This window comes from Anas acuta, chromosome 31 (assembly GCF_963932015.1).
Source record: "Anas acuta chromosome 31, bAnaAcu1.1, whole genome shotgun sequence".
Lineage (NCBI taxonomy): Eukaryota > Metazoa > Chordata > Aves > Anseriformes > Anatidae > Anas > Anas acuta.
The window spans coordinates 1,337,234-1,349,633 of record NC_089009.1 but is presented as its reverse complement, the minus strand read 5'-3'; the positions used below and the strand labels follow the sequence as shown (position 1 = coordinate 1,349,633).

The 12,400-nt window shown below is 47.7% G+C and overlaps 2 protein-coding genes and 1 long non-coding RNA gene across 15 annotated transcripts in view; 2 read left to right on the top strand and 1 right to left on the bottom strand.

The window, feature by feature from the left end:
- Positions 1–4,730, top strand: part of LOC137846297 (C-type lectin domain family 2 member B-like) — a 153,495-nt gene extending 148,765 nt beyond the window's left edge. For 6 of the 13 annotated variants that reach the window (XM_068664223.1, XM_068664238.1, XM_068664218.1 and 3 more), the window contains 4 exons: positions 2,797–2,907; positions 3,233–3,414; positions 3,794–3,897; positions 4,196–4,730. In XM_068664223.1, coding sequence (XP_068520324.1) covers positions 2,797–2,907; positions 3,233–3,414; positions 3,794–3,897; positions 4,196–4,337 — 539 coding nt within the window. In that variant the 3' untranslated portion in view covers positions 4,338–4,730. Of the gene's footprint in view, positions 1–344; positions 497–2,386; positions 2,541–2,796; positions 2,908–3,232; positions 3,415–3,793; positions 3,898–4,195 lie in introns of those variants that run through there. The other 7 variants (XM_068664227.1, XM_068664226.1, XM_068664230.1 and 4 more) reach the window with 5 other exon arrangements.
- A 34-nt stretch (positions 4,731–4,764) lies between these two features.
- Positions 4,765–10,289, bottom strand: LOC137846281 (killer cell lectin-like receptor subfamily B member 1B allele B). The gene is made up of 6 exons (XM_068664160.1): positions 9,892–10,289; positions 6,934–7,032; positions 6,403–6,531; positions 5,924–6,078; positions 5,398–5,507; positions 4,765–5,024 (listed from the first exon to the last, which is right to left on the bottom strand). Exons 1-6 carry the CDS (start codon positions 9,974–9,976, stop codon positions 4,829–4,831), a joined length of 774 nt encoding a protein of 257 aa, XP_068520261.1. The 5' UTR covers positions 9,977–10,289; the 3' UTR covers positions 4,765–4,828.
- A 586-nt stretch (positions 10,290–10,875) lies between these two features.
- On the top strand, positions 10,876–11,573 carry LOC137846325 (uncharacterized). The gene is made up of 2 exons (XR_011090452.1): positions 10,876–11,061; positions 11,355–11,573. It is a non-coding gene; the product is annotated as an uncharacterized lncRNA (long non-coding RNA).
- Positions 11,574–12,400: the final 827 nt, after the last annotated feature.

The following is a 12,400-nucleotide window of genomic DNA, read 5'->3' as shown; positions in this document are numbered from 1 at the left end:
CCTTTCTTTTTGTGTTTGTGCTGTTTGTTTTTTTTTGTGTTTTTCTCATTCTCCTCTTGTTCTCTCCCTTTCTTTAATGCCAAAAATGTGTACCCAGTGAGCTTCCACACCACTCATGTGTTTCTGTGAGTAAAGCCAAAAAAATCAACAACGTTGTCCAAATTGTTCCTTTTCAGCTAGCTTTACTGAAGCTTCTGCTACCACAAAGGGTGTGTGAATCTTCTTGCAGATGTTTAGAACTCCTATATTTTTTTGTTTGTTTGTCTTTAAGATATTTTAAAACATTTCAATCTTTTTTTTTATTATTTATTTATTTTTATTTTCTCTTGTTTGTTTCTTTGCGAGGGCTTTCCCAGTCTTTCTTCTAGTGAAGGCAGCTGGCTTCTTTCTGAACACTGCTGCACTGAGCAGGATAACACAAGCACCGTTCCTTCTCTCATTCCTTAAATTGGAGCACCAGCAAGAAGACACCAGGAGTAGACACACTGCTCTTAGTGTAAGTCCACATCAGAGCAGCAAAATTCGGAGAAGCTGAGCAAGGAACGCTCAGCTAGGGGCTGAAATGGGGAGGGAAGGAGCAGCCAGCCAGGGCAGGTTTCCATCTTTTTCCTTTCTTCCTTTTTCCTTTTTTTTTCCCTTTTTCTTTTTCTTTTCCTTTAAGATTTTTTTTATTAATCTGCATGCTCCCTCTGCCTGCTTCCGCTCCCTCTGCCTGCTTCCGCTCCCTCTGCCTTGCCTCTGCTTTTCCCCGAGATCTGTGATTTTCTTGATCAGTACTGTGGAGATTTACCTCTTTGCTGCCTGAACGGTTTCACACTTCCACACTGTCCCACACCACTCGTGTTTCTCTGATTAGAGCCAAAAAAAACCCACATTGCCCAAATTCTTCCTTTTCATTTGGCTTTATTGAAGCTTCTATGACCACATAGGGCGTGTAAATCATCTTACAGATGTTTAGAACTCCTAGTGGTTTTGTTAGTTTGTTTTAAGGTATTTTAAAACATTTCACGCTTTTTTTTTTTTCTCCTGTTTATTTCTTTGGGAGGGCTTTCCCAGTCTTTCTTCTAATCTTCTAGCTAAGGCAGCTGGCTGCTTTCTTTGATTTTTTTTTTTGTTTGTTTTTTTGTTTTTTTCTCCTGGGAGGGAATTGAAGAAGAATGAAGTTGAAAAGAAGCAAAAAATAGTATTAATCGGTAGAATTAATAATCTGGGTGGAGCTGCAGCAAAAAAGCAGACAAGGGAGGGAAGAGGGATGACACGTGGGTACAAGCTAGTAGCATCGCTAGTCGGTCGAGGGAAGTGATTGTCCCAATCTACTCTGTGCTGGTACAGCTTCACCTCGAGTACTGTGTGCAGCTCTCATCGCAGTCTACAACTTCCTCATGAGGGGAAGTGGAGAGGCAGGTGACCTATTCTCCGTAATCACCAGTGATAGGACCTGCAGGAATGGTGTTAAGCTGAGGCAGGGGAAGTTTAGCCTTGACATCAGGAAGAGGTTCTCCACCAAGGTGGGTGGTTGCACACTGGAGCAGGCTCCCCAGTGTGCAAGCCAAATCTGAAGCCAAGCCAGGCTTTGTCGTACGGAGTCTGGGGTACCTGCAGCCCACTCGTATTACCACTATTTATGCCCCCCCCCGCCAAATTCAATCCTAAAACTTCTTTGAAAACACTATTTTGCAGTATGTAGCCCAGCACTGAATGTTCCTCCTGCAAGTTTTTCCTGCGTGCTGCTGTATTCCCTCAAAACCAAAACTTTTCTCCTCCTTAGGAGCTTATTCCTAGACGTTTGGTTTTCCAGTAATCCCCTCATCCAGGTGGGAAAAGCCCTTCCTTGGTGATTATTTTCCAACAATAGTACCAAGATCTGTGGTGCAAGCGCTGCTCTGTTTGAACAGCAGCCAGCACGCTGTTCTATACTCAGAAAATATTGCAGGGGGAACTGAGATAAGGGCTGGCTGTGAACCAAGAATGTCAGCACAAGCAGCTGCTGGCTTATTTCCTTCCTTTTTTTCAAATTCAGCTTCTTGCTGGGCTGGAGACTGTTTGGGGAGGGTGTCATGTCACACATCTCAACTCCCTTTGAGCTTTGAGTGCTGATAGGCAATACATTTCTTTTAATTTCTTTTAGTATTTCATGTCAATATAAACTTCTGTCTTTCTATTTTCTCTTTCTCCTTTTCCTTCTCTTTTTTACTTCTTTCTTTCTTCATTTTTTTTTCTTCTTTCTCCTTCTCCCTTTCTCCCATCCTTTCACCCTTCCTCCATTCCTATCCAGCAGACCACAAGCCCTCTCCCCAACCACAGTTTCCCCATGATCCCCACATGTCCTCAGACCTAGGGGGCTTTGCTGGCACCCCAACACTCAACCCTCTCCTTGCTATCGCAGTGAGGTCAGCCAGTTGCTGCGAGAGGACTGGATGTGTGGATGTGATCAGTGAGACCCGATACTTCCTTGACGACCATGGAGAAAGAAGTCTGGGAAAATACTCACCCCGAGAAAAAAGTGCTGAACCCTCCAAGAGATGAAAAAAATAAATGGGGTAATGCTGTGGGAAGGCAAGATCTGGCTTCGGTGGGGCACTGGTGGGATGGGCACTGGCCATGGTTTTTAGGTGGGAGGAGGACAGGCCCTGAATTTTACCATGCAGCCACCTTTAAATCCATCTGGAGGGCCTCAAAGAAGGGAGCTCCTATCCCAAGGGGGAGGGCTATAGGATCAACCGTGGATCCAGCAGAAAAAGGGCAAATGGGGGGTGGAAAGACCCAGCCCACATCTCCTGCTCTCTTCTCCACCAGGCTCCAGCCCCCATGGGATGGGAAGGAAATGTCATCGTGTACAAAAGCTCCTGGCTCCGCTGTGTGTGGTGCAGAGTCTCTTTGTCCTCGCTCTGCTGGTGGCCTTGGTTGGTGAGTCCCACTGGAGCATCCCCACGGCAGGGAGATTGGCCAGGGAGCTGTTTCAGGGGTGGAGTGGGGAATTCCAGGATTTTCCTAGCAGGATGAGAAGGCCCCCAAGCATAGCACTGAGCCTGCTTCATGGGTACCCGCTTTTGTCCCCTCAACCAGGCTCTACTCAGCCTTTCCTACGGGGTGCCACATCTTCCTGCATCCCAACCCCCCTACATTTGCTGGAGAGGAATACATATAATTTTAAAAATGTTATTTTTCTGCCTTTTTTTTTTTTTTTGTGGCTGTCCATGCATCTCACCTGCTCGGTTTTCTCCGTTTACAGTTGTGCAGCAGCAGTCTCGCTCATCACATCCCCAATTCTCCCACGTGTGCCCAGACACGTGGATCGGCTTCCAAAGCAAGTGCTACTATTTCTCGGACAATGAAAGCAACTGGAAAACCAGCTTGGAGAACTGCAAGGCCATGGAAGCCTCCCTGACCTCCATAGACAGCCAGGAGGAACTGGTGAGAACTGGGCATGAGTCCCCCTGCCGGCTCTGGTGTGGAAAATGTGTGGGTCAAGAACAGAAACCTATTTTCCCCCAAATTTCACCCACTTCCAAAGCCAGGAGAAGATGTCCCTGGGGATAGCACCAGCCTGGGCTGGGGGATGAGCAATATCACATTATTTTCTCCAAAACTCCCTCCCTACGTCTAGATGGATGCTGTCCTGAGCTTTGCCCTCAAGGGGCTTCCTTTTTCTGTGAAACTGTAGAATTGTAGAATGCAATCACCTTCCTATTGCAGGGTGCTCTGCAGGCTGAGTTTTGTTTTTTGCAGACAGGATCGCCTAAAATGCATTTTTTGTTGTTGTTTGTTTGTTTGTTTGTTTTTTTCTCTAAAGGCTTTCATCAAGCGCTGCAAGGGCCAAGGAAACCACTGGTTCGGGCTGCACAAGGAAGACGATGGCCAGTGGAGGTGGACCAACGGCACAGCCTTCAACGACTGGTCAGTCCCTCCGCCTGCTGGGGTTGGGTGCTTTGGGTTGGCAATTAGGCCAGGAGTTCTTATAGGGTCTGGGATGGCCTCTTTTGGGACAGGGACCTCCTCCTGTCACCACAGCTCTGGTTTTCCATGAGAAGTTTGGGGCGGACTAAGGATGCTGCGCTCTGAACCCCTATTAGACATTGAACACTGCCCCTTCTGACCTTCCCAGGAGAGGAAACCCCAGGTTTTCTTCCTGTTTTTAGGGTAGTTTTCCTACTTTCTTCCCTTCTGCTCACTCCTGAGTGTGTCTGCATTGCAGGTCTGAGGTGCAGGGAGGTGGCCCTTGTGCATACCTAAACCAGGAGAAGAACAGCTCAGCCTCCTGCCAAACAAAGAAATTCTGGATCTGCAGCAGGCCCAACAACTACATCCTCTGGAGGCAAAAGATTTCCCCTGAGTAAAAGATCCCGTAAACATAAAGCTCATGATAGTGCCACAAAAATTGGTAAAAACTTACTTAGGTCTTCTTCTTTGCCACAACAGTATTGCTGAGTGTCCTTTCTGCTCAGATTCTTGCAGGCTCTGTCAATCTTTTGTACTCAAGTCAGCAACTTTGCTGTTTCTCTCTCTGCTTCTACAGCAGAAAATAAAACACTATTTTTTTCTACATTTGCAAATGGCATGTTTGCAATAATGAATTTGAAACCTGTGAATCTGATGTGCTATGGAATTATGCTATTATGCTATTATACTTTACACTACCTGTTGGAAGGAGGAGAAGGAAAAATTGGAACAGATAATGTCTGGATGTGCGTATCTGGATGGATTTTTTAATAAAAAAATAAAAATTGAAACAGAGCCTACACTAATACTCTTGGCTGTGCTTGGTTGGGTTCAAACACTGAAATTCCTCACAGAGCCGTAACAAGGAGGGTTGGCTTCACCCCAAATATTAGCAGCAAGCGTCCTGCAGGATGGGCTTTTCGGGGTGGGCACTGCACAACTCTCCATCTCCTGCAGTCTTTGAAAGGAGATGGAAGGGTTCTGTCTGGCAAACCCACTTGTGGTCGCTCCCACAGCCATCATCTTCCAGCCAGTTGCCTACAAAGGTCACGCAGCCATTCTCCACACTCTGAAGGGAACCGAACCTGCAAACCAAAACCATCAGCACTCAAAAGCAGCTCCTTTTGCTCTTGGGTGAGGGGGCAATGGGAGCTTCTCCCCCAGCCTGTCTCTCTAGGCTCCAGATGGCTTCTTCCTGCGGGCTTGCCCAGATGCCTGTGCAGATTGCTGTGCTTGCACTACCATCTGGCTCCTTCCTCCACTGGAGCATGCCCAGGGCATTAAAACCACGTTGGCTGCATAGGTGTGATGAGATGGTGGGTTACAGTGCTCAGTACAGCCAACTTTCAGGCTGCAAAGCCTTACCGGGGCATTGCAATGCTGTTGTGGACACCAAAATATTGGAGATCTTAGGGGTGCAAAGCTGCTCCGCACACCACGGGTTGCAGCTGTACTCACATGGCGGCGTTGAAGGAGGAGTTGTCCACCCATTTCCATATGTAGTTGGATGCCTTTAATCCAATCCACACCGTTAACTTGTCCTGGTGGATGATCTCACGTAAGTGCTCCTGGGAAATGGGAGAGGAGTGTTGGCTTCCAGGGGCCTTCAGCAAGAGGCTCGTTGGGATGCAAAGCTGGCTTTTTGAACCCACTGGGTTAATCCTCAAAGAGATGGGCCCTAAACACCACCCGTCCCTTGGGTGCTGCCTTGCTCAGTGAGTGGAAAGAGCTTAAATTCAGAGCCTGAGACACTGGGGGCTCCCCCCGAGCTCTGTATCCTTTCCCTCTGTGCCAAAGGTGGGAAGGGGCCTCCAAAGCCCTTTAAGTGGCGATTCAGTCCTGTTTCCACCTCTTAGCAGGTGGTGGCTTGGAGCTACCAAGCCTCCTGCCACCAACCAGAAGCTCCAGGGCAGTTTTTGCCCCTCTACCCACCAAAACCCAGGACTTTTGGGTCCTTTTCAAGCCTTCTCCACTCTGCACTTACCATATCGGCGGTGTTTCGGAACACGGCCAGATGGGACCCCCGACTTTCGCAGTCTTTTCTGCCTTCCATCCAAGTCCCAGTCGATTTGGAAACCTGGTAGCACTGGTCCCCCAAAAGCTGCCAAGACGGGGGGCACAGCTTGCAGCCCCCGTGGTCTGGAGAGGAGACGGAGCCGTGAGACACCCCAAAAGTGCTCGAGGTCTCGCTCAAACCAGCCAAGATGTTCCGGGGAGGGAGCTCTCTCTCCTCCCAAATTTTTCCTGCCAGCTTTCCCCACCCATCCACCACAAGGAGCACACAGTGGGGTGAGCACGGGGAAGGTGGAGAGGTGCCTCCTCCTCCCGGAGGCCCACAGAGGATGGAGATGATCAGCAAAACGAGCTCTTCCTCGCCATGCTCATTGACACCGAGCTGTGCTTGCAGCCCCCCGGGGACAGCCATCCCACCCCAGGGACCCCCCCCCCCAGGGAAGGGGTTACCTGCGGAGCCGTTCCAGTGGCAGATGTAGCGCAGCAGGGAGGGAATCACGCACACCTCCGTCCTGCTCCTTCCCCTGGCCTCGCTCTTGTTCTGCAGAGCGTTGGGAGGTGTCGGCATCTTCTGAAAAACTTGGAGGTAAAATTTTGGGGTGAGACTGAGGCTGTTTGTGTGCTTCACCATGAAAACCTTGCAGGGCTGAGTTGGGTTTCCTGATCTATTGTGCAAACTCTTTTTCATGTCATGATTGCACCCAACTTTTGGAATAGCATAAAAATGTTGCTTGTGTCCACCACCCTTGCTTTAAAAGCCATTTTTTGTCGTTTTGTGTTTGTTTTCAGAGGGGATTTACTCTTGTTGGATGCATCCCGTGCCATCCATATGGGGAAAAATTGTAACCATCCAAAAGGAGATGGTTCCTGGGATAGAACCCTGTCCTCACCTTGGTGAGAAAAAAAACAAACACAACCAAAGTACAATTTCCCCTGTGCTCACTTGGGTTTTGGAAGTGTTTACAAGCGGGTTTTACTCACCCTGCACACAGAGCACCACCACCAGCAAAAGCAGCACCAGGTGGCTCAGCCCACTCAGCTTCAGAAGGACTCCGTGCCACCATGGGCACACGGCAGGAGCTGAAAGAGTCCGTGGTTTTGTTCAGAAAGTGCTTTCTTGTAAAATAAAATTAAAATACCATGAAATGAAATAATATGAGATAAATCAATAAAATTAATTACTTAAGTAATACAAAATATAATAAAATAATGAAATAAAGCCCCTCTGTTTGATCAGAACTTGACAGCTGCTTTGCTACCCCCCCCCCAAAAAAAAAAAAAATCAAAAACAAACAAACAAACAAACAAACAAAAACATAAGCGAAAACCCAACAATCACAACCTTCTCTCTGCATCTCCCACCTCAGGACCCTCCTCACGTGGGTCCCGCTGCTCACCATGGTGCAGCTTTGGCTGGAGCAAAGCCTCCAGGTGCTTGGAGGGGATGGGGAGCAGCTGAGCTGCGGCTTCCCAGTTGCACCAGTGGGTCCCAGTGGGGAAGGAGTCCCGGTGGCGGGCTTTGCTCCTGTTGGAGGCTTGCTGCCGAGGCTGGGCTCAGAAGTGAGGCTGTCACCTCTAGGTGCTCTGGGAGGCAGTGGGGGTCCTCAAGAGCAGGGGGAAAGACCCAAACTCTTGGGAAATTGGACTCATTTAGAGCAGATGGTGGCCCGTGGGACTCGGGTCCCTCCACAGCTCCTCTCCACCAGGGTCCTGGGCACGTTTTACCAAGCTTTAACTTCCATCGCCTCATGTCGGGGCTGATTTTTGCTGTGGGGACAGCAGCCCCAGCAGTGAAATCGTTCAAGCTCTGGATGTTTGCAAGCTTCCTTCTCCCCCGTCCTTCCTTCTTTCCTTCCTTACTTTTGCTGCCTGCAGAAACCGGGATCAACCCCGAACCCAACTGGCACTTGGCCGTGTTTCTTGGCCAAGACGCAAGCAGACCATTGCGCCAGCTCTTCCTGAAGGAAACAAAGCTCACCATGAGCACCCACTGCCCAAAATTGCACTTACTGTGACGCCTCTCGACAGGCAAAGGGCCCCCTCTGGGCTGCAGTGAATTGGCATAAATAATTTCCCCAGCCATGGTCAGCTTGCCTGCTCACAGAAGTGTCTCAGGAGTGACAAAGTCCCTGGGCAACCTTTGCGTTATGACCAACCTTCTTGCACCTGTGTCCAGCACCAGGAAATGGCTTTTTTTTTTTTTGTCTATAGATACATAGATATATGCTACAGACTTTTCTTTCAATTGAAGGCTGGCATGTAGGCAGACGGCCTCGAGGCAGGAGGAAGTCACACCTCTGAAGGTGCAGAAAACACCTTTTGTCTTTAGTGACCACAGCAAGCACTGCGGTGCTGAGCTACCAGGAGAGTAGAGAGGTGACAAAAGACAAAATAAAAGCTCTTCAATATATATATATATATTTTTTTTTTAATGGGGGCAGACCAATGCGTACTAGCAGGTAGTTGGGAAAGGAGGCGAAAGGTGATATTTGGTGTCTTCCCTGGAATATGGCTTGGGCATCCATTGTGTGTAACCCAAATGGTGGAAGGGGATGGTTTTGATTGCAATTTGATGCTTTTTCTTCCATGCCAAGTAATTTAACCCAGAACTTTTGCACCAGAAGAGGGAAAGAAGTTTTTTTTTTTTTCCCTTGCTTATTTTCTGCAGCAAATTTACATATGCATTATCTTGATGTTTAATTTCATTTTCTCATGCCAGCTTGACCTAGCCTCCGCTACATGGAGCAGCTGGCACTTCCTAGGACTGGGGAAAAAGCACCACCAGTCCATTTTGCTATTTGTTGTTGCTCTGCATTCAGATTTCATTGACTTCATGGAAAGTTTTGTACTCAATTTTCTGTGGTGAGCAGAGGCAGGACCACTTTTACGTTTCTCTTCCTTCACGGTGACAAAAAAAGGTGTCAAAAAAAAAAAAACAAGAGACCACCTCCGAAACTAATAAAAAAAAAAAGGCTGCAAAAAGGCTCTGCCGCCATCCTGACCATAGCTTGCAAAACTTTTAAAAATAATATTTTTTTCTCTTTTATGTAAAAATCTGCATCCTGATAACTTAATTGCAAGACATTTAGTTTGGATAGCCTGGTTTCAAAATCTTCCTATTTGAAGAAGTTCCTCCAAGAGATAAAGAAAAACAATATAAATGGGTTAATGCTGGGGGAAAGCAAGATCTGGCTGTGGTGGGGCGTTGGTGGAATGGGTACTGGACAGGGTTTTTGAGTGGGTAGGGACAGACTCTGAATTTTACCATGCAGCCACCTCTAAATCCATCTGGAGGTCCTCAAACAAGTGCAGGTGCCTTCAAAAGACACGCATCAGCCCTGCATGCTCCCCCCATCCTTCCATGCTCCCCCAGAGCTACAAACCTTGCTGCAACCAATTCCTTAGCATTCTTCCTAAAGGACTCTCGGTAGGCACTGTCCCAGGGACATCCCCCTGTCCCCTGGGAACCTTATTGCCCATTTTTCCTATTCCCCTTAAGTGTGCTGGTACAGAAATTGACCTCCTATGGGGTAGTACACACCAACATTATGATTCTAGAAAATGGGGATGTACTGCCGAGTACTTTGCCATGCAAGGGGGTACCATAGAGCAGAGGTCCCCAAAATGCTTCCTTTCTCTCTCTTTTCTCACACTTCATCCATCTCCAGCCCTCACGGAGCAATGGAACCACCTCTCTGGCATTTCCTGTTTGCCCTGGTTCCTTGTTCTGGTTCAAAACCATTTTTGTTCCACAATACCGAACTTATCAAAGGCAAACATCCCCTGTAAGCCCCCTCTCAGTTTCCCCAGCTTGAGCGACTCTCTGGGACCCCAAGAGCTGCCCCTCCCTGCTTCTTCCCCCCGCCAAACAATCGCCACCCGGGGTATCCTCTCGCCACCACAAACCCGTGGTGGGGACGGAGGACTGGACCCCGCTACCTGCGTCCCGGAGGGGTCCCGGCCTCTCCACAGCACCCCGCTTGCATCGCCTGTCCAAGGCCATGTAGCCATCCTCATCCTCCATGGCAGGAGGACACGCAGAAGGTGGAGGGGACACGATGGAGTCCGGAGGACAGGAAACCAAAATGCTCAGAGCTGCAACGCTGAAGTGCAAACCAGTAGCAGGGACGGAGCTTCCTGCCACAGCTCACGGTCATTCAATGGCCATTCCTGAAAGCTTGTGGGGTCACCAACACCCTCGCCTGGTGCCCAGATGAGGGGCACAAGATCCTCCTGCCTCCTCCAGGCTCAAGACCTGCCCTTTTTTTATCTTTTATTGTTTTACCCCATCCTTGTGTGGGCCCAGACAAATCCCCTTGATGCGCATAAGATGCTTCTTCTTTGTGATTCCAGTAAGAAAGACACACATGCAAGAAGGCAGCTAAGAAAGTGTTTGTTATTTTATTTTATTTTATTTTATTTTATTTTATTTTATTTTATTTTATTTTATTTTATTTTATTTTATTTTATTTTATTTTATTTTATTTTATTTTATTTTATTTTATTTTATTTTATTTTATTTTATTTTCACCAGCATTTAATCCTGTCTTCACTGTTCTGCCAGGCACTGGCAGAAGCCTTTCCTCAGCCCCTGCCTGTGCACAACTTTCCTGCTGTGTTCTTCCAGGATTTACTTGCAAAACAAACAAACAAACAAACAAACAAACAAACCACACCAAACTGTAAAAAAAAAAAAAAAAAAAAAAAAAAAACAACTGTTTTTTTCTTCTGTTGTTTCTTTTTCCTGTTGCTACAGCGAGCCGCAGCTACATATTGGCTTTTCACACCGTGAAAAACCATCTTGATCAACTAGGAGTTGTCCTTGCCCTGTCTTCCCCTTGCCCTCTCCACCCTCAATGAAAAAGAAAAAAATAAAAGAATTCTGTTTTGAGGGGAAAAAAGACTATTTGGATATGCGCTGGGGTGGCTTTTTGAGAAGCAGCTGTGGGGTTCCTTGGAGGATGTAAGGTGAAGATGGGCACAACATTTCTTCTTTGCTTTCCAGCGCTTCCTATTGCGCTACGGACGTCCCTTGCACTTCTGGGTTGGTCTGCATCGGGAGGGATCCGACCCCTGGAGATGGTGCAACGGGTCTCTCTTCAACAACCTGTACGTCCTGGCTTCTTTTTCTCATGTTTTTTAATGGGCAGGGAGCAATTAACCACCCCTTCTTCTAATGCTTGGTCCTTGGGAAGCAGCTTGTGGATACAGAGGGCATCCCTGGATGAACCCGTATGGGATTAATCAACCAAAAATATTCCTTCCTTCATGGAAGGGGGCAGATTTAGCTTTGCATGGGGGTCATTGTCTGCTGGAAAGGATTCTTCCTCCTCCTTCCAGCGCTGTTTGCTTATGTGGGAGATGCTCAACCCCTTGACTTCTCCTTCTGCTTCTTTGTGCAGGTTCGATATCCGGGGCAATGGCCAATGTGCCTACATCAACCTTGATGGGGTCAGCAGCAACTTGTGCTCCCAGCAGAAGTATTCTGTCTGCAGCCATGCCCTGCAGAGCCCCAGGGGAGCGTGGAGGGGAGGAGAGCCCTGAGTGGCCCCCTGCAGCATCCTCCTGCATGCTCGAGTCACCTCTGAAGTTACACCATGAAGATGAGGAAGAGAAAGCTGCTACCACTAAACCCCCTTGTGTAGGGTTCCTGATGGTACATTATCTAAAGAAATGTTATAAATGAAGTCTCAACTCAATCTGAATATTTATAAAAGGAATATTTATAAAAAGAATATATATAAAAGGTATAAAAGGCAAGTAAACAGCGCTGGGTGTGCGGGGGGTCTACGCTCCACCAATGCACATACGAATATCAAGCAATCTAAATATATAGAACATTGCTTTTATATACTAAATCCGAGTATGCCTGTACAATCAGAAAAGGTAACAAACAATCCTTTAAGATCCATGACTTAACAGTCTCCATTTTCCATTCCTTTTGAACAATATGTCTCTAAGTTGTCAAGCAACTCGGTCTTTGGGCCTTATGGATCCTGTTCTTCCCAAATCGAAGAGAAGCATATCCATCTCCTTTTCAAGGCCGATAGGGCCTGGGTCAAAAGGCACGTCCAGGTCAGTGGGTGGCGTAACACCAAAAGCCTTTGATGGCTGTAGCAGCAGAGGGGCCAATGGCTCATGGTGTAGACTGTGGCCCCACAGGGCTCTTTAAGGCCTCAGAGATTGCTTGCCAGGTGACGAGCAATCCCACTGCAGCCTTGTCGTTTTTAGTTGCAGAGTCCCACACCTTGACCTCAGTTTGGCCCCATATTTCAGGCTCATAAACTGTCCAATTGTTAAGAAGGAGAATAAGCTGTAAGGTGACCAGGACTTTGTTCCTAAGGACGTATGATTCCCCATAATGCGCAACTGCTGACCAGCGAGGGGCAGTTGTGTGCACAGGTCCGCTTCTCTCAGCTTAAGCTTCTTCCCAGCTCTGGTGCGCCTA

Bases quoted from the DNA above. Each gene is read 5' to 3' on its own strand.
- LOC137846281 (XM_068664160.1), bottom strand. From the start codon at position 9,976: ATGGAGGATGAGGATGGCTACATGGCCTTGGACAGGCGATGCAAGCGG. The intron at 6,079-6,402 runs GTAACCCCTTCC...TCTCCTCTCCAG, and splicing joins CCACTGGAACGGCTCCGCAG to ACCACGGGGGCTGCAAGCTG. The intron at 5,025-5,397 runs GTGAGTACAGCT...TTTGGTTTGCAG, and splicing joins TCCTCCTTCAACGCCGCCAT to GTTCGGTTCCCTTCAGAGTG.